We start from the raw sequence: 24,833 nt of genomic DNA on the forward strand, positions 1-24,833 counted from the left end.
TCCTGATATGAACTGTAACTCAGTAAAATCTTTGAAAAATGTTGCGTTTTATAATGTTGTTCAGTTTACTGTATTATAATCTGGGTGGTTCTAGCCCTGAATGCTGATTGGCTGAAAGCCATAGCAGTATTTTTACTGCTCTAATTACGTTGGTAACCAGTTTATAACAACAATAAGGCACCTCAGGGGGTTTGTGGTATATGACCAATATACCACGGCTCAGGGCTGTTTCCATGGACCTGCGCATTGCATTGTGAGAATGAACAGCCGTTAGCGTTAGCCATATACCACACCCTCTCGGGCGTTACTGCTTAAATAATACTTCCTGTGTTCTGGGCGTATTCTATATACATTAATGTGCTGGATATTTTAAGTGTGTGCAACTGTCAAATCCTTCCCCCCAGGCATCATCCACAGCCTAATGGTTCCCTGTTAGTTGGTCCTCTAACTAAGGCTGACTCTGGTTGGTTGCTCTGTGTGGCAACGCGTGACCGTGAGAGAGATCACCGCTACGTGTACCTGTCTGTCTCAGGTATGTAGAGACACGTCTGTCTGTGTGTTTGTTTTACCTTGTGGGGACCTTGAGCCAAATCACTGTGTGTTTGTTTTACCTTGTGGGAACCTTGAGCCAAATCACTGTGTGTTTGTTTTACCTTGTGGGAACCTTGAGCCAAATCACTGTGTGTTTGTTTTACCTTGTGGGAACCTTGAGCCAAATCACTGTGTGTTTGTTTTACCTTGTGGGGACCTTGAGCCAAATCACTGTGTGTTTGTTTTACCTTGTGGGAACCTTGAGCCAAATCACTGTGTGTTTGTTTTACCTTGTGGGAACCTTGAGCCAAATCACTGTGTGTTTGTTTTACCTTGTGGGGACCTTGAGCCAAATCACTGTGTGTTTGACAGAGAACACCAGAGGATCCCAGGCGGTACAGGACCCGACAGGAAGCCTCCCCCAAGATGGAGCAGACAGGACAGGAGAGACAGGAGTTATACTGCCGTCAGTACCTCATCGCCAGCCCTCACCCAAGTATGAGTCACACACAGCCCTCACCCAAGTATGAGTCACACACAGCCCTCACCCAAGTATGAGTCACACACAGCCCTCACCCAAGTATGAGTCACACACAGCCCTCACCCAAGTATGAGTCACACACACAGCCCTCACCCAAGTATGAGTCACACACAGCCCTCACCCAAGTATGAGTCACACACACAGCCCTCACCCAAGTATGAGTCACATACAGCCCTCACCCAAGTATGAGTCACACACACAGCCCTCACCCAAGTATGAGTCACACACACAGCCCTCACCCAAGTATGAGTCATACACAGCCCTCACCCAAGTATGAGTCACACACAGCCCTCACCCAAGTATGAGTCACACACAGCCCTCGCCCAAGTATGAGTCACACACACAGCCCTCACCCAAGTATGAGTCACACACAGCCCTCAACCAAGTATGAGTCACACACACAGCCCTCACCCAAGTATGAGTCACACACAGCCCTCACCCAAGTATGAATCACACACAGCCCTCACCCAAGTATGAGTCACACACAGCCCTCACCCAAGTATGAGTCACACACAGCCCTCACCCAAGTATGAGTCACACACACAGCCCTCACCCAAGTATGAGTCACACACACAGCCCTCACCCAAGTATGAGTCACACACAGCCCTCACCCAAGTATGAGTCACACACACAGCCCTCACCCAAGTATGAGTCACACACAGCCCTCACCCAAGTATGAGACACACACAGCCCTCACCCAAGTATGAGTCACACACACAGCCCGCACCCAAGTATGAGTCACACACACAGCCCTCACCCAAGTAGGAGTCACACACAGCCCTCACCCAAGTATGAGTCACACACAGCCCTCACCCAAGTATGAGTCCCAACCACAACCCCTCCTCTCTACATAGTCCCATCCACAACCCCTCCTCTCCACATAGTCCCATCCACCAACCCCTCCTCTCTACATAGTCCCATCCACTAACCCCTCCTCTCTACATAGTCCCATCCACTAACCCCTCCTCTCTACATAGTCCCATCCACCAACCCCTCCTCTCTACATAGTCCCATCCACTAACCCCTCCTCTCTACATAGTCCCATCCACAACCCCTCCTCTCCACATAGTCCCACCCACCAACCCCTCCTCTCTACATAATCCCATCCACCAACCCCTCCTCTCCACATAGTCCCATCCACCAACCCCTCCTCTCCACATAGTCCCATCCACCAACCCCTCCTCTCTACATAGTCCCATCCACCAACCCCTCCTCTCTACATAGTCCCATCCACCAACCCCTCCTCTCTACATAGTCCCATCCACCAACCCCTCCTCTCTACATAGTCCCATCCACCAACCCCTCCTCTCTACATAATCCCATCCACCAACCCCTCCTCTCCACATAGTCCCATCCACCAACCCTTCCTCTCCACATAGTCCCATCCACCAACCCCTCCTCTCTACATAGTCCCATCCACCAACCCCTCCTCTCCACATAGTCCCATCCACCAACCCCTCCTCTCCACATAGTCCCATACACCAACCCCTCCTCTCCACATAGTCCCATCCACCAACCCCTCCTCTCCACATAGTCCCATCCACAACCCCTCCTCTCCACATAGTCCCATCCACCAACCCCTCCTCTCCACATAGTCCCATCCACCAACCCCTCCTCTCCACATAGTCCCACCCACCAACCCCTCCTCTCCACATAGTCCCACCCACCAACCCCTCCTCTCCACATAGTCCCACCCACCAACCCCTCCTCTCTACATAGTCCCATCCACCAACCCCTCCTCTCTACATAGTCCCATCCACCAACCCCTCCTCTCTACATAGTCCCACCCACCAACCCCTCCTCTCTACATAGTCCCATCCACCAACCCCTCCTCTCTACATAGTCCCACCCACCAACCCCTCCTCTCTACATAGTCCCATCCACCAACCCCTCCTCTCTACATAATCCCATCCACCAACCCCTCCTCTCTACATAGTCCCATCCACCAACCCCTCCTCTCTACATAGTCCCATCCACCAACCCCTCCTCTCTACATAGTCCCATCCACCAACCCCTCCTCTCCACATAGTCCCATCCACCAACCCCTCCTCTCCACATAGTCCCATACACCAACCCCTCCTCTCCACATAGTCCCATCCACCAACCCCTCCTCTCCACATAGTCCCATCCACAACCCCTCCTCTCCACATAGTCCCATCCACCAACCCCTCCTCTCCACATAGTCCCATCCACCAACCCCTCCTCTCCACATAGTCCCACCCACCAACCCCTCCTCTCCACATAGTCCCACCCACCAACCCCTCCTCTCCACATAGTCCCACCCACCAACCCCTCCTCTCTACATAGTCCCATCCACCAACCCCTCCTCTCTACATAGTCCCATCCACCAACCCCTCCTCTCTACATAGTCCCACCCACCAACCCCTCCTCTCTACATAGTCCCATCCACCAACCCCTCCTCTCTACATAGTCCCACCCACCAACCCCTCCTCTCTACATAGTCCCATCCACCAACCCCTCCTCTCTACATAATCCCATCCACCAACCCCTCCTCTCTACATAGTCCCATCCACCAACCCCTCCTCTCTACATAGTCCCATCCACCAACCCCTCCTCTCCACATAGTCCCACCCACCAACCCCTCCTCTCCACATAGTCCCACCCACCAACCCCTCCTCTCTACATAGTCCCATCCACCAACCCCTCCTCTCTACATAGTCCCATCCACCAACCCCTCCTCTCTACATAGTCCCATCCACCAACCCCTCCTCTCTACATAGTCCCATCCACCAACCCCTCCTCTCCACATAGTCCCATCCACCAACCCCTCCTCTCCACATAGTCCCATCCACCAACCCCTCCTCTCTACATAGTCCCATACACCAACCCCTCCTCTCTACATAGTCCCATACACCAACCCCTCCTCTCTACATAGTCCCATCCACCAACCCCTCCTCTCTGTGTATGATTGTTCAGGTTCAGTATAGACCGATCAGGTTCGTCGTCTGTGGAGGGGAAAGCAGGACAGACGGTCAGACTAGCCTGTAAGATCATCCCAGCGTCAGCGCTCTCTTCGGTCAGCCTCCAGTGGACCAGAGAAGGACAGACACTCAACTCTCTCAGGTAACAGTGTTAGTCCGGCAAAATCCCCAGTTTGGGGTCAGAGCCACGGATTCAGAGATATTTAAGACCTTTTTATTCAGAGATATTTAAGACCTTTTTATTCAGAGATATTTAAGACCTTTTTATTCAGAGATATTTAAAATCGATCTGAATACCTTTTTATTCAGAGATATTTTAAATAGATCTTAATACCATTTTATTCAGAGATATTTAAGACCTTTTTATTCAGAGATATTTAAGACCTTTTTATTCAGAGATATTTAAGACCTTTTTATTCAGAGATATTTAAGACCTTTTTATTCAGAGATATTTAAAATCGATCTGAATACCTTTTTATTCAGAGATATTTCAAATAGATCTTAATACCATTTTATTCAGAGATATTTAAGACCTTTTTATTCAGAGATATTTAAGACCTTTTTATTCAGAGATATTTAATACCATTTTATTCAGAGATATTTAAGACCTTTTTATTCAGAGATATTTAAGACCTTTTTATTCAGAGATATTTAAGACCTTTTTATTCAGAGATATTTAAGACCTTTTTAGCTTTGCTTTATTGTTATTCTTTCAGTTGTTTTGTTTGTTTTCTTTCTCTGAAGTTCATTGCATTCATGTCTGAAATGTGTTTTATATATATATATACATTTGATTTAATTTAGAGAGCTGGGACATTTAAGGTTTCTATAATCTGATGCATTTTAACATGACACTACAACATTCTATAACAGACATGTTATCTCCCCATTAACATGACACTACAACATTCTATAACAGACATATTATCTCCCCATTAACATGACACTACAACATTCTATAACAGACATATTATCTCCCCATTAACATGACACTACAACATTCTATAACAGACATATTATCTCCCCATTAACATGACACTACAACATTCTATAACAGACATATTATCTCCCCATTAACATGACACTACAACATTCTATAACAGACATATTATCTCCCCCAACATGACACTACAACATTCTATAACAGACATATTATCTCCCCATTAACATGACACTACAACATTCTATAACAGACATATTATCTCCCCATTAACATGACACTACAACATTCTATAACAGACATATTATCTCCCCATTAACATGACACTACAACATTCTATAACAGACATGTTATCTCCCCCATTAACATGACACTACAACATTCTATAACAGACATATTATCTCTCCATTAACATGACACTACAACATTCTATAACAGACATATTATCTCCCCATTAACATTACATGGAGAATATTTAAACAATGATATGTCACTGAATGTCTAGAATTTAGAACAATATATTCAACATTCTAAAAGTTGTGCCAATTCTCTAAACTGTGGCTCAGCTTGTTCTAGTCAGCCATTTTGTAGCTTTATGTTTTAGGTCCGTGTTAAACTACATTCGGTCTGTTGCTTTCGTCAGTCAGTGTTGCACTACACATCTCAATGTGGCCCACAGCAAGACATCTCTTCGCTTTCTACTCTAAGCCAGAATCTAAAGAGAAAATGCAGAGGGCGATGTTTTCTTATGCCTTGTCTTATTACTGTTTGGATAAGTACAACTCTCTTGCCATAAATGTGACTGTGATTGGTTGTTTCTGCCCCGTGTGTAAATGTGATTGGTTGTTTCTGCCCCGTGCGTAAATGTGATTGGTTGTTGCTATGTAGACATGCACAGCATGCGGACGGCACCCTTGTGATTGGCCAGTTGAGGTCAGATGACTCAGGTGTCTACACCTGTACAGGCTCCACCCACAGTCAACTGGAGCAGAGACAGCTCACGCTCAAAGTACAAGGTGATTGGCTTCAGACACACCTGTCTCACATACCTGACTTGGCCATACCTGTCTCACTGGTACACATCTGTCTTTCACACCTGTGTTACAAACGTGATTTACTAGGACACACCTGTCTCACCTGTCTCACCTCTGTTACACCTGTCTCACCTCTGTCTCACCTGTCTCACCTCTGTTACACCTCTGTTAGACCTGTCTCACCTCTGTCTCACCTGTCTCACCTCTGTTACACCTCTGTTAGACCTGTCTCACCTCTGTTACACCTGTCTCACCTCTGTTACACCTGTCTCACCTCTGTTACACCTGTCTCACCTGTGTTAGACCTGTCTCACCCTGTTACACCTGTCTCACCTCTGTCTCACCTGTGTTACACCTGTCTCACCTCTGTTATACCTGTCTCACCTCTGTTACACCTGTCTCACCTCTGTTACACCTGTCTCACCTCTCTTACACCTGTCTCACCTGTGTTACACCTGTCTCACCTCTGTTACACCTGTCTCACCTGTGTTAGACCTGTCTCACCTGTGTTAGACCTGTCTCACCTGTTGTTTTATTGTATGTATTTCCAAGGAGACCTGAGGATCACCATGCCCCCTAACAACGTGCAGGTGTCTCAGGGCGGCACGGCCCAGCTCCCCTGTGTGGTGTCTGGGGACAACGTCAACGTCGGCTGGTCCAGGTGAGATATGGAGCTGCTTTCCATTGGAGCCGTGTCATCATACACAGGGCAGATATTATAATACACAGTATGATGAACATAGTAGTAGAACATAGAACTAGAACATAGAACTAGAACATAGAACTAGAACATAGAACATAGTAGTAGAACATAGAACTAGAACATAGAACTAGAACATAGTAGTAGAACATAGAACTAGAACATAGTAGTAGAACATAGAACTAGAACATAGAACATAGTAGCCGAACATAGAACTAGAACATAGAACTAGAACATAGAACATAGAACTAGAACATAGAACTAGAACATAGAACTAGAACATAGAACTAGAACATAGAACCTGACCAGACCTTAATTAATAGCTGAATATGTTGTAGCTTCTCAGGAATGGGAATAAATAGACCAAAAGTGTTTTCCCAGTTTTCCCTAACTTATGTCTGCCTTCCACCCTTCCATCCCTCCACCCTTCCATTCTTCCACCCTTCCATCCCTCCACCCTTCCATCCCTCCACCCTTCCATTCTTCCACCCTTCCATCCCTCCACCCCTCCATCCCTCCACCCTTCCATTCTTCCACCCTTCCATCCCTCCACCCTTCCATCCCTCCACCCTTCCATTCTTTCACCCTTCCATCCCTCCACCCTTCCATCCCTCCACCCTTCCATTCATCCACCCTTCCATCCCTCCATCCCTCCACCCTTCCATCCCTCCATCCCTCCATCCTTCCATCCTCCACCCCTCCACCCTTCCATCCCTCCACCCTTCCACCCTTCCACCCCTCCATCCCTCCATTCTTCCATCCTTCCATCCCTCCACCCCTCCATCTCTCCACCCTTCCATCCCTCCACCCCTCCACCCCTCCACCCTTCCACCCCTCCATCCCTCCATCCTTCCATCCCTCCACCCCTCCATCCCTCCACCCCTCCACCCCTCCACCCTTCCATTCTTCCACCCTTCCACCCCTCCATCCCTCCATTCTTCCATCTTTCCATCCCTCCACCCCTCCATCCCTCCACCCTTCCATCCCTCCATCCCTCCACCCTTCCATCCCTCCATCCCTCCACCCTTCTATCCCTCCACCCCTCCATCCATCCACCCCTCTATATCTCCATCCCTCCACCCCTCCATCCCTCCACCCCTCCACCCCTCCTCCATCCCTCCATCCCCCCACCCCTCTATCCCTCCACCCCTCCATCCCTCCACCCCTCCATCCCCCACCCCTCTATCCCTCCATCCCTCCACCCCTCCACCCCTCCATCCCTCCATCCCTCTATCCCTCCACCCCTCCATCCCTCCACCCCTCCACCCCTCCATCCCTCTATCCCTCCACCCTCCACCCCTCCATCCCCCACCCCTCCATCCCTCTATCCCTCCACCCCTCCACCCCTCCATCCCCCCACCCCTCTATCCCTCCACCCCTCCATCCCTCCACCCCTCCACCCCTACATCCCTCTATCCCTCCACCCCCCACCCCTCCATCCCTCCACCCCTCCATCCCCCCACCCCTCTATCCCTCCATCCCTCCACCCCTCCAACCCTCCATCCCACCACCCCTCCATCCCTCCACCCCTCCATCCCTCCACCCCTCCATCCCCCCACCCCTCCATCCCTCCACCCCTCTATCCCTCCATCCCCCACCCCTCCACCCTCCATCCCCCACCCCTCTATCCCTCCACCCCTCCATCCCTCTACCCCTCCACCCCTCCATCCCTCTATCCCTCTATCCCTCTATCCCTCCATCCCTCCATCCCTCCACCCCTCCATCCCTCCACCCCTCCACCCCTCTATCCCTCCATCCCTCCTGTAGGAATGGTGTCCCTGTGCGACCAGATGGTGGGCGTGTTCAGATGTCATCAGATGGTAGCCTGATCCTGAATAACGTGCAGCCGGCAGACGAGGGTTCCTACACCTGTAATGCCTACACTGGAACATACTCTGTCAGCGCCACAGCTGAAGTGCGCATCAACAAGGCCTCACGGCAAGGTGACTAACTGACCACTCATCTAACCCTCATTCTCAAACTGTCCTAAAAGTACATTCACAACTTATGAAACAGTGTTAAACACTCTCTCTGTTATTCTCTCTCTCTCTCTCTCTCTCTCTCTCTCTCTCTCTCTCTCTCTCTCTCTCTCTCTCTCTCTCTCTCTCTCTCTCTCTCTCTCTCTCTCTTCTCTCTCTCTCTCTCTCTCTCTCTCTCTCTCTCTCTCTCTCTCTCTTTCTCTCTCTCTCTCTCTCTCTCTCTCTCTCTCTCTCTCTCTCTCTCTCTCTCTCTCTCTCTCTCTCTCTCTCTCTCTCTCTCTCTCTCTCTCTTTCTCTCTCTCTTTCTCTCTCCTCTCTCTCTCTCTTTTCTCTCTCTCTTTCTCTGTGTCTCTCTCTCCCTCTCTCTCTCTACCCATATAGAGCTGGATACAGGTCTTGGTGTGCCAGCTGAGTGTGTGGACCAGCCAGAGCTGGCTAACTGTGAGCTGATAGTGTACGCCCGTCTGTGTAACAGCCAGTACTACTCTAGTTTCTGCTGTGCCAGCTGTGCCAGGCACGCCAAGGGAGAGGACAGATACGGCCAGATAGGGTAAGGCCCAGGGGGGCAACGAGGTCATGGCCTGCTAGGGTATGGGCCAGGGGACAAGGAGGGCCAGGGGATAAGGAGGAGCAGGGGGCAAGGAGGACCAGGGGACAAGGAGGACCAGGGGGAAAGGAGGACCAGGGGACAAGGAGGACCAGGGGGAAAGGAGGAGCAGGGGGCAAGGAGGACCAGGGGACAAGGAGGACCAGGGGGCAAGGAGGACCAGGGGGCAAGGAGGACCAGGGGACAAGGAGGACCAGGGGACAAGGAGGAGCAGGGGGCAAGGAGGACCAGGGGACAAGGAGGAGCAGGGGGCAAGGAGGACCAGGGGACAAGGAGGAGCAGGGGGCAAGGAGGACCAGGGGACAAGGAGGACCAGGGGACAAGGAGGAGCAGGGGGCAAGGAGGACCAGGGGACAAGGAGGACCAGGGGACAAGGATGGCCAGGGGGCAAGGAGGGCCGGGGGACAAGGAGGACCAGGGGACAAGGAGGGCCAGGGGGCAAGGAGGGCCAGGGGACAAGGAGGGCCAGGGGGCAAGGGGGACAAGGGGGCTGAATGGGAACCAGGGGACCAGGGGGCTGAATGGGAACCAGGGGACCAGGGGGCTGAATGGGGCCCTGTGAATAGACTGTGGGAAGGGGAGAGAAGTGTCCTGGCTGGGGCCCTGTGGATAGACGGTGGGAAGGGGAGAGAAGTCTCCTGGCTGGGGCCCTGTGGATAGACTGTAGGAAGGGAAGAGAAGCGTCCTGGCTGGGGCCCTGTGGATAGACTGTGGGAAGAGAAGGGAAGTGTCCTGGCTGGGGCCCTGTGGATAGACTGTGGGAAGGGAAGGGAAGTGTCCTGGCTGGGGCCCTGTGGATAGATTGTGGGAAGGGAAGTGTCCTGGCTGGGGCCCTGTGGATAGACTGTGGGAAGAGAAGTGTCCTGGCTGGGGCCCTGTGGATAGACTGTGGGAAGGGAAGGGAAGCGTCCTGGCTGGGGCCCTGTGGATAGACTGTGGGAAGGGAAGGGAAGTGTCCTGGCTGGGGCCCTGTGGATAGACTGTGGGAAGGGAAGGGAAGTGTCCTGGCTGGGGCCCTGTGGATAGACTGTGGGAAGGGAAGTGTCCTGGCTGGGGCCCTGTGGATAGACTGTGGGAAGGGAAGGGAAGCATCCTGGCTGGGGCCCTGTGGATAGACTGTGGGAAGGGAAGGGAAGTGTCCTGGCTGGGGCCCTGTGGATAGCCTGTGGGAAGGGAAGCATCCTGGCTGGGGCCCTGTGGATAGCCTGTGGGAAGGGAAGCATCCTGGCTGGGGCCCTGTGGATAGCCTGTGGGAAGAGAAGTGTCCTGGCTGGGGCCCTGTGGATAGCCTGTGGGAAGGGAACGGTCCTGGCTGGGGCCCTGTGGATAGCCTGTGGGAAGGGAACGGTCCTGGCTGGGGCCCTGTGGATAGACTGTGGGAAGAGAAGTGTCCTGGCTGGGGCCCTGTGGATAGACTGTGGGAAGAGAAGTGTCCTGGCTGGGGCCCTGTGGATAGCCTGTGGGAAGAGAAGTGTCCTGGCTGGGGCCCTGTGGATAGCCTGTGGGAAGGGAACGGTCCTGGCTGGGGCCCTGTGGATAGACTGTGGGAAGAGAAGTGTCCTGGCTGGGGCCCTGTGGATAGACTGTGGGAAGAGAAGTGTCCTGGCTGGGGCCCTGTGGATCGCCTGTGGGAAGAGAAGTGTCCTGGCTGGGGCCCTGTGGATAGCCTGTGGGAAGGGAACGGTCCTGGCTGGGGCCCTGTGGATAGCCTGTGGGAAGGGAACGGTCCTGGCTGGGGCCCTGTGGATAGCCTGTGGTAAGGGAAGTGTCCTGGCTGGGGCCCTGTGGATAGCCTGTGGTAAGGGAAGTGTCCTGGCTGGGGCCCTGTGGATAGCCTGTGATAAGGGAAGTGTCCTGGCTGGGGCCCTGTGGATAGCCTGTGGGAAGGGAAGGAACGGTCCTGGCTGGGGCCCTGTGGATAGCCTGTGGGAAGGGAAGTATCCTGGCTGGGGCCCTGTGTATAGCCTGGTCCCAGATATGCCTGTGCTGTCTCAACTCTTATGGACGTTAGGAGTTGGATAGACATCACATGAAGATCTGAGAACAGGCTATCATGTGGAGGGCCCGGAGTTTAGTACCGGGACAACGAACTCCGACCTAAACTGGCAAACAGACTCCAACATACCTTTCTATGAAAAGGGACTGTCACCATGTTTCAATCATTCACTGTTTAAGAATCTACGGGACTTTCATCAAGAATCAAATGGACTGACTCTTTAGGTTTAGCAGCATCAGGGACTTTCATCAAGAATCAAATGGACTGACTCTAGGTTTAGCAGCATCAGGGACTTTCATCAAGAATCAAATGGACTGACTCTTTAGGTTTAGCAGCATCAGGGACTTTCATCAAGAATCAAATGGACTGACTCTAGGTTTAGCAGCATCAGGGACTTTCATCAAGAATCAAATGGACTGACTCTCTAGGTTTAGCAGCATCAGGGACTTTCATCAAGAATCAAATGGACTGACTCTCTAGGTTTAGCAGCATCAGGGACTTTCATCAAGAATCAAATGGACTGACTCTAGGTTTAGCAGCATCAGGGACTTTCATCAAGAATCAAATGGACTGACTCTCTAGGTTTAGCAGCATCAGGGACTTTCATCAAGAATCAAATGGACTGACTCTAGGTTTAGCAGCATCAGGGACTTTCATCAAGAATCAAATGGACTGACTCTTTAGGTTTAGCAGCATCAGGGACTTTCATCAAGAATCAAATGGACTGACTCTTTAGGTTTAGCAGCATCAGGGACTTTCATCAAGAATCAAATGGACTGACTCTTTAGGTTTAGCAGCATCAGGGACTTTCATCAAGAATCAAATGGACTGACTCTCTAGGTTTAGCAGCATCAGGGACTTTCATCAAGAATCAAATGGACTGACTCTAGGTTTAGCAGCATCAGGGACTTTCATCAAGAATCAAATGGACTGACTCTAGGTTTAGCAGCATCAGGGACTTTCATCAAGAATCAAATGGACTGACTCTCTAGGTTTAGCAGCATCAGGGACTTTCATCAAGAATCAAATGGACTGACTCTAGGTTTAGCAGCATCAGGGACTTTCATCAAGAATCAAATGGACTGACTCTAGGTTTAGCAGCATCAGGGACTTTCATCAAGAATCAAATGGACTGACTCTAGGTTTAGAAGCATCAGGGACTTTCATCAAGAATCAAATGGACTGACTCTAGGTTTAGCAGCATCAGGGACTTTCATCAAGAATCAAATGGACTGACTCTTTAGGTTTAGAAGCATCAGGGACTTTCAAGAATCAAATGGACTGACTCTTTAGGTTTAGAAGCATCAGGGACTTTCATCAAGAATCAAATGGACTGACTCTCTAGGTTTAGCAGCATCTGTTCAGATAGAGCTGTATAATCTAGATCCTGCTTTTGTTCAGGGAATGTACTATACTGTACAATCTATATTGAGTGAACAAAACATTAAGAACAGTATCCTAATTTTGAGTTGCTTCACCCCCCTCTACAAGGTGTCGAAAGTGTTCCACAGGGATGCTGGCCCATGTTGACTCCAATGCTTCTCACAGTTGTGTCAAGATGGCTGAATGTCCTTTGGCTGGTGGATCATTCTCGATACACACGGGAAACTGTTGAGTGTGAAAAACCCAGCAGCGTTGCAGTTCTTGACTCAAACTGGTGTGCCTGGCACCTACTACCATACCCCGTTCAAAGACACTTAAATATTTTGTCTTGTCCAGTCACCCTCTGAATGACACACAGACACAATCCATGTCTCAATTGTCTCAAGGTTTAAAACTCCTTCCTTTATCCCGTCTCCTCCCCTTCATCAACACTGACTGAAGTGGATTTAACCTGACTCCTCCCCTTCATCTACACTGACTGAAGTGGATTTAACCTGACTCCTCCCCTTCATCAACACTGACTGAAGTGGATTTAACAAGTGACATCAATAATGAATCATATCTTTCACCTGGATTCACCTGGTCAGTCTGTATCATGGAAAGAGCAGGTGTTCTTAATGTTTTGTTCACTCTGTGCCTTCACACCCGTTGACTTTATCCTAATGTTTGTTGTGTTTACAGCCTGAATGTGAAATGGATTGAAATGAAGATTGTTTTGTCACTGATCTACCCCATAATGTCAAGATGGAATTATGGTTTTATTGGGAATGTACTGTCTTAGCTAACAGGGACTGGTTGCTGTGGATCTAAGAGGGACTGGTTGCTGTGGAGCTAAGAGGGACTGGTTGTTGTGGAACTAAGAGGGACTGGTTGTTGTGGAACTAAGAGGGACTGGTTGCTGTGGAACTAAGAGGGACTGGTTGCTGTGGAACTAAGAGGGACTGGTTGCTGTGGAGCTAAGAGGGACTGGTTGCTGTGGAGCTAAGAGGGACTGGTTGCTGTGGAGCTAAGAGGGACTGGTTGCTGTGGAGCTAAGAGGGACTGGTTGCTGTGGAGCTAAGAGGGACTGGTTGTTGTGGAACTAAGAGGGACTGGTTGCTGTGGAGCTAAGAGGGACTGGTTGTTGTGGAGCTAAGAGGGACTGGTTGCTGTGGAGCTAAGAGGGACTGGTTGCTGTGGAACTAAGAGGGACTGGTTGCTGTGGAGCTAAGAGGGACTGGTTGCTGTGGAACGAAGAGGGACTGGTTGTTGTGGAGCTAAGAGGGACTGGTTGTTGTGGAGCTAAGAGGGACTGGTTGTTGTGGAACTAAGAGGGACTGGTTGTTGTGGAGCTAAGAGGGACTGGTTGTTGTGGAGCTAAGAGGGACTGGTTGTTGTGGAACTAAGAGGGACTGGTTGCTGTGGAACTAAGAGGGACTGGTTGTTGTGGAGCTAAGAGGGACTGGTTGTTGTGGAGCTAAGAGGGACTGGTTGTTGTGGAGCTAAGAGGGACTGGTTGTTGTGGAGCTAAGAGGGACTGGTTGTTGTGGAGCTAAGAGGGACTGGTTGTTGTGGAGCTAAGAGGGACTGGTTGCTGTGGAACTAAGAGGGACTGGTTGCTGTGGAACTAAGAGGGACTGGTTGTTGTGGAACTAAGAGGGACTGGTTGCTGTGGAACTAAGAGGGACTGGTTGCTGTGGAACTAAGAGGGACTGGTTGTTGTGGAGCTAAGAGGGACTGGTTGTTGTGGAGCTAAGAGGGACTGGTTGTTGTGGAGCTAAGAGGGACTGGTTGTTGTGGAGCTAAGAGGGACTAGTTGTTGTGGAGCTAAGAGGGACTGGTTGTTGTGGAGCTAAGAGGGACTGGTTGTTGTGGAACTAAGAGGGGCTGGTTGTTGTGGAACTAAGAGGGACTGGTTGCTGTGGAACTAAGAGGGACTGGTTGTTGTGGAACTAAGAGGGACTGGTTGCTGTGGAGCTAAGAGGGACTGGTTGTTGTGGAGATGACTGGGCTGTGGACCCCCTCCCTGGTTGTTGTGGAGATGAGGGACCCCCTCCCACAGAGACACAGACACATGCATCTGTGAGGTCAGGGTTCTTCTTTCCTTGTAGTCAGCTACAGGTAGATTCAAGTCAATTCAACAGCCACTCCATTGTTCTTCCACTGACAAATTGTCTTCCTGCTGTACCAGATAAACTCCACTATTAATCACTGTTGCTGCTGTATCGTATCGACTCATTTTATACATTTTTGTTTCATTCTACTGATTGTAATTATTGTGATTAATAAAAAAATGTGATTTTGATTAAATATGTTGTGGCTGAGTCTATCAGAACCTCTTGAATAATGCCTCTTGACTGTCACCAAGTCCCTACAGAATAGTCATCAGCTTGAACAACTCAAGATTCTCCATAAGAAGCATTGGCAGGAAAGAAAATAGGCCGTACCACTCATAACCACTAGAGGTCAGGCTATAAACCTGAGACGGGTGTACTACCACTCATAACCACTAGAGGTCAGGCTAAACCTGAGACTGGTGTACTACCACTCATAACCGCTAGAGGTCAGGCTAAACCTGAGACTGGTGTATTACCACTCATAACCGCTAGAGGTCAGGCTAAACCAGAGACTGGTGTACTACCACTCATAACCGCTAGAGGTCAGGCTAAACCTGAGACTGGTGTACTACCACTCATAACCACTAGATGTCAGGCTATAAACCTGAGACTGGTGTACTACCACTCATAACCACTAGAGGTCAGGCTAAACCTGAGACTGGTGTACTACCACTCATAACCACTAGAGGTCAGGCTAAACCTGAGACTGGTGCTATCACTGGATCTGTTACGTGTTTAATTGTTTGTGTGGGAATGGGGGGGTTAACTGGAAATGAGCTTTAAAACATTTTTCTTCCAGTCTCATGGCAGTGTGTAGAATAGAAGGAAAATGTACTTTCTTTTGTTGCATTATTTAAACTTATTAATTATCATTCAGGGGAATTTTATGAGGAAAAATGTTTATTTTTGGAATTCTTCGAAATATTTTCAATATTTTTAATTTTCATGATGCCTCTATGCCTGGAAATGTCCGGAGAAACGGATCCCAATTTCAATCTCTTAAAATTCTAAAAACGGACAATAATGGATATTAACTGAATAATGTTCATATGTTGTTTCTTGCCCTCTATTACTTTACATAATATTTATCTCAAAACTGTGATTTCTTAAAGATATTTCAGGAGATTAGGAGATTCAGGAGATTAGGCCACTCCGTCAGATTTATAGATTGCAAAATAGTTGGGAATAGAGTTTCGATGTACTGATTCCATTACACATGGTTTATGAACAGATACACAGATACACAGAACAACACTGGATTCAAAACGTTGAGTTTTCAATTGAAATTATAAATCAAAACCCTTGCAACCAATAGAATGTATATATATATGTATATATATATATATACATAGGGGATACAACCTTGATGGTATTAGGAGATAGATAGAGATAGGAGATAGATGGGAGGGGTTTAGTGGAGATGGGAGGGGTAACCTGGATGGTATTAGGAGATAGATGGGAGGGGTTTAGTGGAGATGGGAGGGGTAACCTGGATGGTATTAGGAGATAGATGGGAGGGGTTTAGTGGAGATGGGAGGGGTAACCTGGATGGTGTTAGGAGATAGATGGGAGGGGTAACCTGGATGGTATTAGGAGATAGATGGGAGGGGTTGAGTGGAGATGGGAGGGGTAACCTGGATGGTGTTAGGAGATAGATGGGAGGGGTTTAGTGGAGATGGGAGGGGTAACCTGGATGGTGTTAGGAGATAGATGGGAGGGGTTTAGTGGAGATGGGAGGGGATAACCTGGATGGTGTTAGGAGATAGATGGGAGGGGTTTAGTGGAGATGGGAGGGGTTTAGTGGAGATGGGAGGGGTAACCTGGATGGTGTTAGGAGATAGATGGGAGGGGGTGGAGATGGGAGGGGTAACCTGGATGGTATTAGGAGATAGATGGGAGGGGTAACCTGGATGTTATTAGGAGATAGATGGGAGGGGTTGAGTGGAGATGGGAGGGGTTTAGTGGAGATGGGAGGGGTAACCTGGATGGTGTTAGGAGATAGATGGGAGGGGTTTAGTGGAGATGGGAGGGGTAACCTGGATGGTATTAGGAGATAGATGGGAGGGGTTTAGTGGAGATGGGAGGGGTAACCTGGATGGTGTTTGGAGATAGATGGGAGGGGTTTAGTGGAGATGGGAGGGGTTTAGTGGAGATGGGAGGGTTAACCTGGATGGTGTTTGGAGATAGATGGGAGGGGTTTAGTGGAGATGGGAGGGGTTTAGTGGAGATGGGAGGGGTAACCTGGATGGTATTAGGAGATAGATGGGAGGGGTGGGAGGGGTAACCTGGATGGTATTAGGAGATAGATGGGAGGGGTAACCTGGATGGTGTTAGGAGATAGATGGGAGGGGTTTAGTGGAGATGGGAGGGGTTTAGTGGAGATGGGAGGGGTAACCTGGATGGTGTTAGGAGATAGATGGGAGGGGTTTAGTGGAGATGGGAGGGGTCACCTGGATGGTGTTAGGAGATAGATGGGAGGGGTAACCTGGATGGTATTAGGAGATAGATGGGAGGGGTTTAGTGGAGATGGGAGGGGTAACCTGGATGGTATTAGGAGATAGATGGGAGGGGTTGAGTGGAGATGGGAGGGGTTTAGTGGAGATGGGAGGGGTAACCTGGATGGTGTTAGGAGATAGATGGGAGGGGTTTAGTGGAGATGGGAGGGGTAACCTGGATGGTGTTAGGAGATAGATGGGAGGGGTTTAGTGGAGATGGGAGGGGTAACCTGGATGGTGTTAGGAGATAGATGGGAGGGGTTTAGTGGAGATGGGAGGGGTTTAGTGGAGATGGGAGGGGTAACCTGGATGGTGTTAGGAGATAGATGGGAGGGGGGGGATGGGAGGGGTAACCTGGATGGTATTAGGAGATAGATGGGAGGGGTAACCTGGATGGTGTTAGGAGATAGATGGGAGGGGTTTAGTGGAGATGGGAGGGGTAACCTGGATGTTATTAGGAGATAGATGGGAGGGGTTTAGTGGAGATGGGAGGGGTAACCTGGATGGTGTTAGGAGATAGATGGGAGGGGTTTAGTGGAGATGGGAGGGGTAACCTGGATGGTATTAGGAGATAGATGGGAGGGGTTTAGTGGAGATGGGAGGGGTAACCTGGATGGTATTAGGAGATAGATGGGAGGGGTTTAGTGGAGATGGGAGGGGTAACCTGGATGGTGTTAGGAGATAGATGGGAGGGGTAACCTGGATGGTGTTAGGAGATAGATGGGAGGGGTTTAGTGGAGATGGGAGGGGTAACCTGGATGGTGTTAGGAGATAGATGGGAGGGGTTTAGTGGAGATGGGAGGGGTAACCTGGATGGTGTTAGGAGATAGATGGGAGGGTTTAGTGGAGATGGGAGGGGTAACCTGGATGGTGTTAGGAGATAGATGGGAGGGGTTTAGTGGAGATGGGAGGGGTAACCTGGATGGTGTTAGGAGATAGATGGGAGGGGTTTAGTGGAGATGGGAGGGGTAACCTGGATGGTGTTAGGAGATAGATGGGAGGGGTTTAGTGGAGATGGGAGGGGTAACCTGGATGGTGTTAGGAGATAGATGGGAGGGGTTTAGTGGAGATGGGAGGGGTTTAGTGGAGATGGGAGGGGTAACCTGGATGGTGTTAGGAGATAGATGGGAGGGGTTTAGTGGAGATGGGAGGGGTAACCTGGATGGTGTTAGGAGATAGATGGGAGGGGTTTAGTGGAGATGGGAGGGGTAACCTGGATGGTGTTAGGAGATAGATGGGAGGGGTTTAGTGGAGATGGGAGGGGTTTAGTGGAGATGGGAGGGGTAACCTGGATGGTGTTAGGAGATAGATGGGAGGGGGGTGGAGATGGGAGGGGTAACCTGGATGGTATTAGGAGATAGATGGGAGGGGGGAGATGGGAGGGGTAACCTGGATGTTATTAGGAGATAGATGGGAGGGGTTTAGTGGAGATGGGAGGGGTAACCTGGATGGTATTAGGAGATAGATGGGAGGGGTTTAGTGGAGATGGGAGGGGTAACCTGGATGGTATTAGGAGATAGATGGGAGGGGTTTAGTGGAGATGGGAGGGGTAACCTGGATGGTGTTTGGAGATAGATGGGAGGGGTTTAGTGGAGATGGGAGGGGTAACCTGGATGGTGTTAGGAGATAGATGGGAGGGGATTTAGTGGAGATGGGAGGGGTAACCTGGATGGTGTTAGGAGATAGATGGGAGGGGTTTAGTGGAGATGGGAGGGGTAACCTGGATGGTGTTAGGAGATAGATGGGAGGGGTTTAGTGGAGATGGGAGGGGTAACCTGGATGGTGTTAGGAGATAGATGGGAGGGGTTTAGTGGAGATGGGAGGGGTAACCTGGATGGTGTTAGGAGATAGATGGGAGGGGTTTAGTGGAGATGGGAGGGGTAACCTGGATGGTGTTAGGAGATAGATGGGAGGGGTTTAGTGGAGATGGGAGGGGTAACCTGGATGGTATTAGGAGATAGATGGGAGGGGTAACCTGGATGGTATTAGGAGATAGATGGGAGGGGTTTAGTGGAGATGGGAGGGGTAACCTGGATGGTATTAGGAGATAGATGGGAGGGGTTTAGTGGAGATGGGAGGGGTAACCTGGATGGTGTTAGGAGATAGATGGGAGGGGTAACCTGGATGGTATTAGGAGACAGATGGGAGGGGTTTAGTGGAGATGGGAGGGGTAACCTGGATGGTATTAGGAGATAGATGGGAGGGGTTTAGTGGAGATGGGAGGGGTAACCTGGATGGTATTAGGAGATAGATGGGAGGGGTTTAGTGGAGATGGGAGGGGTAACCTGGATGGTATTAGGAGATAGATGGGAGGGGTAACCTGGATGGTATTAGGAGATAGATGGGAGGGGTTTAGTGGAGATGGGAGGGGTAACCTGGATGGTGTTAGGAGATAGATGGGAGGGGTTTAGTGGAGATGGGAGGGGTTTATTGGAGCTGAAGGATGGGACTAAAAACAAACAAAAAAATAGTAAAGGAATATATTTAAAAAATATATATTTAAAAATATATAGATATATTTAAAATAATATACATATTTAAAATAATATGTATGTTTAAAATAATATGTATATTTAAAAATATATATTTAAAATAATATGTATGTTTAAAATAATATGTATACTTTAAAATATATATATTTAAAATAATATGTATGTTCAAAAAAACATGTATATTTCAAATAATATGTATATTTAAAATATATATATTCAAAATAATATGTATATTTAAAATAATATGTATAATTAAAATATATATATTCAAAATAATATGTATATTTAAAATAATATGTATAATTAAAATATATATATTCAAAATAATATGTATATTTAAAATACTATGTATACTTTAAAATATATATATTTAAAATAATATGTATATTTAAAAATATATATATTTAAAATAATATGTATATTTAAAATAATATGTATATTTAAAATAATATGTATATTTAAAAATATATATATTTAAAATAATATGTATATTTAAAATAATATGTATATTTAAAATAATATGTATATTTAAAATAATATGTATATTTAAAAATATATATATTTAAAATAATATGTATATTCAAAATAATATGTATATTTAAAAATATATATATTTAAAATAATATGTATATTCAAAATAATATTTATATTTAAATTAATATATATTTAAATTAATATGTATATTTAAAAATAGATATTTTAAAATAATATGTATATTTAAAATACTATGTATATTTAAAATAATATATGTTTAAAATAATATGTATATTTATAAGAAAAAATATATATGGAGGATCGGAAATGATGCAGACAATTACATTGATGGAAGCTACAATATATCTGCAATATTAAAGCTGATCTACCGCCTAAAATGTTTTTATAAAATAAACACTCAGATTAGTCTAAAATCCTAAATGAATCAGGAATGTGCAGGGTCTGTTTATACCACTAGAAGACTAAATGTCTACTGTTTATACCACTAGAAGGAAGACCAAATGTCTACTGTTTATACCACTAGAAGACTAAATGTCTACTGTTTATACCACTTGAAGGGAGACTAAATGTCTACAGTTTATACCACTAGAAGACTAAATGTCTACTGTTTATACCACTAGAAGACTAAATGTCTACCTTTTATACCACTTGAAGGAAGACTAAATGTCTACTGTTTATACCACTAGAAGACTAAATGTCTACTGTGTATACCACTAGAAGACTAAATGTCTCCTGTTTATACCACTTGAAGGAAGACCAAATGCCTACTGTTTATACCACTATAAGACTAAATGTCTACTGTTTATACCACTTGAAGGAAGACTAAATGTCTACTGTTTATACCACTAGAAGACTAAATGTCTACTGTTTATACCACTAGAAGACTAAATGTCTACTGTTTATACCACTAGAAGACTAAATGTCTACTGTTTATACCACTAGAAGACTAAATGTCTACTGTGTATACCACTAGAAGACCAAATGTCTACTGTGTATACCACTAGAAGACTAAATGTCTACAGTTTATACCACTAGAAGACTAAATGTCTACTGTTTATACCACTAGAAGACTAAATGTCTACTGTTTATACCACTTGAAGGAAGACTAAATGTCTACTGTTTATACCACTAGAAGACTAAATGTCTACTGTTTATACCACTTGAAGGGAGACTAAATGTCTACTGTTTATACCACTAGAAGACCAAATGTCTACTGTTTATACCACTAGAAGACTAAATGTCTACTGTTTATACCACTAGAAGACTAAATGTCTACTGTTTATACCACTAGAAGACTAAATGTCTACTGTTTATACCACTAGAAGACTAAATGTCTACTGTTTATACCACTAGAAGACTAAATGTCTACTGTGTATACCACTAGAAGACTAAATGTCTACTGTTTATACCACTAGAAGACCAAATGTCTACTGTTTATACCACTAGAAGACTAAATGTCTACTGTTTATACCACTAGAAGACTAAATGTCTACTGTGTATACCACTAGAAGACCAAATGTCTACTGTGTATACCACTAGAAGACTAAATGTCTACTGTTTATACCACTAGAAGACTAAATGTCTACAGTTTATACCACTAGAAGACTAAATGTCTACAGTTTATACCACTAGAAGACTAAATGTCTACTGTTTATACCACTAGAAGACTAAATGTCTACTGTTTATACCACTTGAAGGGAGACTAAATGTCTACAGTTTATACCACTAGAAGACTAAATGTCTACTGTTTATACCACTAGAAGACTAAATGTCTACCTTTTATACCACTTGAAGGAAGACTAAATGTCTACTGTTTATACCACTAGAAGACTAAATGTCTACTGTGTATACCACTAGAAGACTAAATGTCTCCTGTTTATACCACTTGAAGGAAGACCAAATGCCTACTGTTTATACCACTATAAGACTAAATGTCTACTGTTTATACCACTTGAAGGAAGACTAAATGTCTACTGTTTATACCACTAGAAGACTAAATGTCTACTGTTTATACCACTAGAAGACTAAATGTCTACTGTTTATACGACTAGAAGACTAAATGTCTACTGTTTATACCACTAGAAGACTAAATGTCTACTGTGTATACCACTAGAAGACCAAATGTCTACTGTGTATACCACTAGAAGACTAAATGTCTACAGTTTATACCACTAGAAGACTAAATGTCTACTGTTTATACCACTAGAAGACTAAATGTCTACTGTTTATACCACTTGAAGGAAGACTAAATGTCTACTGTTTATACCACTAGAAGACTAAATGTCTACTGTTTATACCACTTGAAGGGAGACTAAATGTCTACTGTTTATACCACTAGAAGACTAAATGTCTACAGTTTATACCACTAGAAGACTAAATGTCTACTGTTTATACCACTAGAAGACTAAATGTCTACTGTGTATACCACTAGAAGACTAAATGTCTACTGTTTATACCACTAGAAGGAAGACTAAATGTCTACTGTTTATACCACTAGAAGACTAAATGTCTACTGTGTATACCACTTGAAGGGAGACTAAATGTCTACTGTTTATACCACTAGAAGACTAAATGTCTACTGTTTATACCACTAGAAGGAAGACCAAATGTCTACTGTTTATACCACTAGAAGGGAGACTAAATGTCTACTGTTTATACCACTAGAAGACTAAATGTCTACTGTGTATACCACTAGAAGACTAAATGTCTACTGTTTATACCACTAGAAGACTAAATGTCTACTGTTTATACCACTTGAAGGAAGACTAAATGTCTACTGTTTATACCACTAGAAGACTAAATGTCTACTGTGTATACCACTAGAAGACTAAATGTCTACTGTTTATACCACTAGAAGACTAAATGTCTACTGTTTATACCACTTGAAGGAAGACCAAATGCCTACTGTTTATACCACTAGAAGACTAAATGTCTACTGTTTATACCACTAGAAGACTAAATGTCTACTGTTTATACCACTAGAAGACTAAATGTCTACTGTGTATACCACTAGAAGACTAAATGTCTACTGTTTATACCACTAGAAGACTAAATGTCTACTGTTTATACCACTAGAAGACTAAATGTCTACTGTGTATACCACTAGAATACTAAATGTCTACTGTTTATACCACTAGAAGACTAAATGTCTACTGTTTATACCACTAGAAGGAAGACCAAATGTCTACTGTTTATACCACTAGAAGACTAAATGTCTACTGTGTATACCACTAGAAGACTAAATGTCTACTGTTTATACCACTAGAAGACTAAATGTCTACTGTTTATACCACTAGAAGGAAGACCAAATGTCTACTGTTTATACCACTAGAAGACTAAATGTCTACTGTTTATACCACTTGAAGGAAGACTAAATGTCTACTGTTTATACCACTAGAAGGAAGACTAAATGTCTACTGTTTATACCACTTGAAGACTAAATGTCTACTGTGTATACCACTAGAAGACTAAATGTCTACTGTGTATACCACTAGAAGACTAAATGCCTACTGTTTATACCACTAGAAGACTAAATGTCTACTGTTTATACCACTAGAAGACTAAATGTCTACTGTTTATACCACTTGAAGGAAGACTAAATGTCTACTGTTTATACCACTTGAAGGAAGACTAAATGTCTACTGTTTATACCACTAGAAGACTAAATGTCTACTGTTTATACCACTTGAAGGGAGACTAAATGTCTACTGTTTATACCACTAGAAGACTAAATGTCTACTGTTTATACCACTAGAAGACTAAATGTCTACTGTTTATACCACTAGAAGACTAAATGTCTACTGTTTATACCACTAGAAGACTAAATGTCTACTGTTTATACCACTTGAAGGAAGACTAAATGTCTACTGTTTATACCACTAGAAGACTAAATGTCTACTGTGTATACCACTAGAAGACTAAATGTCTACTGTTTATACCACTAGAAGGAAGACCAAATGTCTACTGTTTATACCACTAGAAGGAAGACTAAATGTCTACTGTGTATTCCACTAGAAGACTAAATGTCTACTGTTTATACCACTTGAAGACTAAATGCCTACTGTGTATACCACTAGAAGACTAAATGTCTACTGTGTATACCACTAGAAGACTAAATGTCTACTGTTTATACCACTAGAAGACTAAATGTCTACTGTTTATACCACTAGAAGACTAAATGTCTACTGTTTATACCACTAGAAGACTAAATGTCTACTGTTTATACCACTAGAAGACTAAATGTCTACTGTTTATACCACTAGAAGACTAAATGTCTACTGTTTATACCACTAGAAGACTAAATGTCTACTGTTTATACCACTTGAAGGAAGACTAAATGTCTACTGTTTATACCACTTGAAGGAAGACTAAATGTCTACTGTTTATACCACTAGAAGACTAAATGTCTACTGTTTATACCACTTGAAGGTCTACTGTTTATAGACTAAATGTCTACTGTGTATACCACTAGAAGACTAAATGTCTACTGTTTATACCACTAGAAGACTAAATGTCTACTGTTTATACCACTAGAAGACTAAATGTCTACTGTTTATACCACTAGAAGACTAAATGTCTAGAAGACTAAATGTCTACTGTTTA

General features: G+C 45.7%; 1 protein-coding gene across 2 annotated transcripts in view; it reads left to right on the top strand.

Annotated features, from left to right (window-relative positions):
* Positions 1-9,367, top strand: part of LOC124002203 (papilin-like) — a 131,200-nt gene extending 121,833 nt beyond the window's left edge. For both annotated transcript variants that reach the window (XM_046309547.1, XM_046309548.1), the window contains 7 exons: positions 405-532; positions 904-1,027; positions 4,010-4,156; positions 5,843-5,970; positions 6,541-6,649; positions 8,456-8,631; positions 9,049-9,367. In XM_046309547.1, the coding sequence (XP_046165503.1) occupies positions 405-532; positions 904-1,027; positions 4,010-4,156; positions 5,843-5,970; positions 6,541-6,649; positions 8,456-8,631; positions 9,049-9,221 (985 nt within the window). In that variant the 3' untranslated portion in view covers positions 9,222-9,367. The remainder of the gene's footprint in view (positions 1-404; positions 533-903; positions 1,028-4,009; positions 4,157-5,842; positions 5,971-6,540; positions 6,650-8,455; positions 8,632-9,048) is intronic.
* The last annotated feature ends 15,466 nt before the right edge of the window (positions 9,368-24,833 follow it).

This window comes from Oncorhynchus gorbuscha, linkage group LG17, assembly GCF_021184085.1.
Source record: "Oncorhynchus gorbuscha isolate QuinsamMale2020 ecotype Even-year linkage group LG17, OgorEven_v1.0, whole genome shotgun sequence".
NCBI lineage: Eukaryota > Metazoa > Chordata > Actinopteri > Salmoniformes > Salmonidae > Oncorhynchus > Oncorhynchus gorbuscha.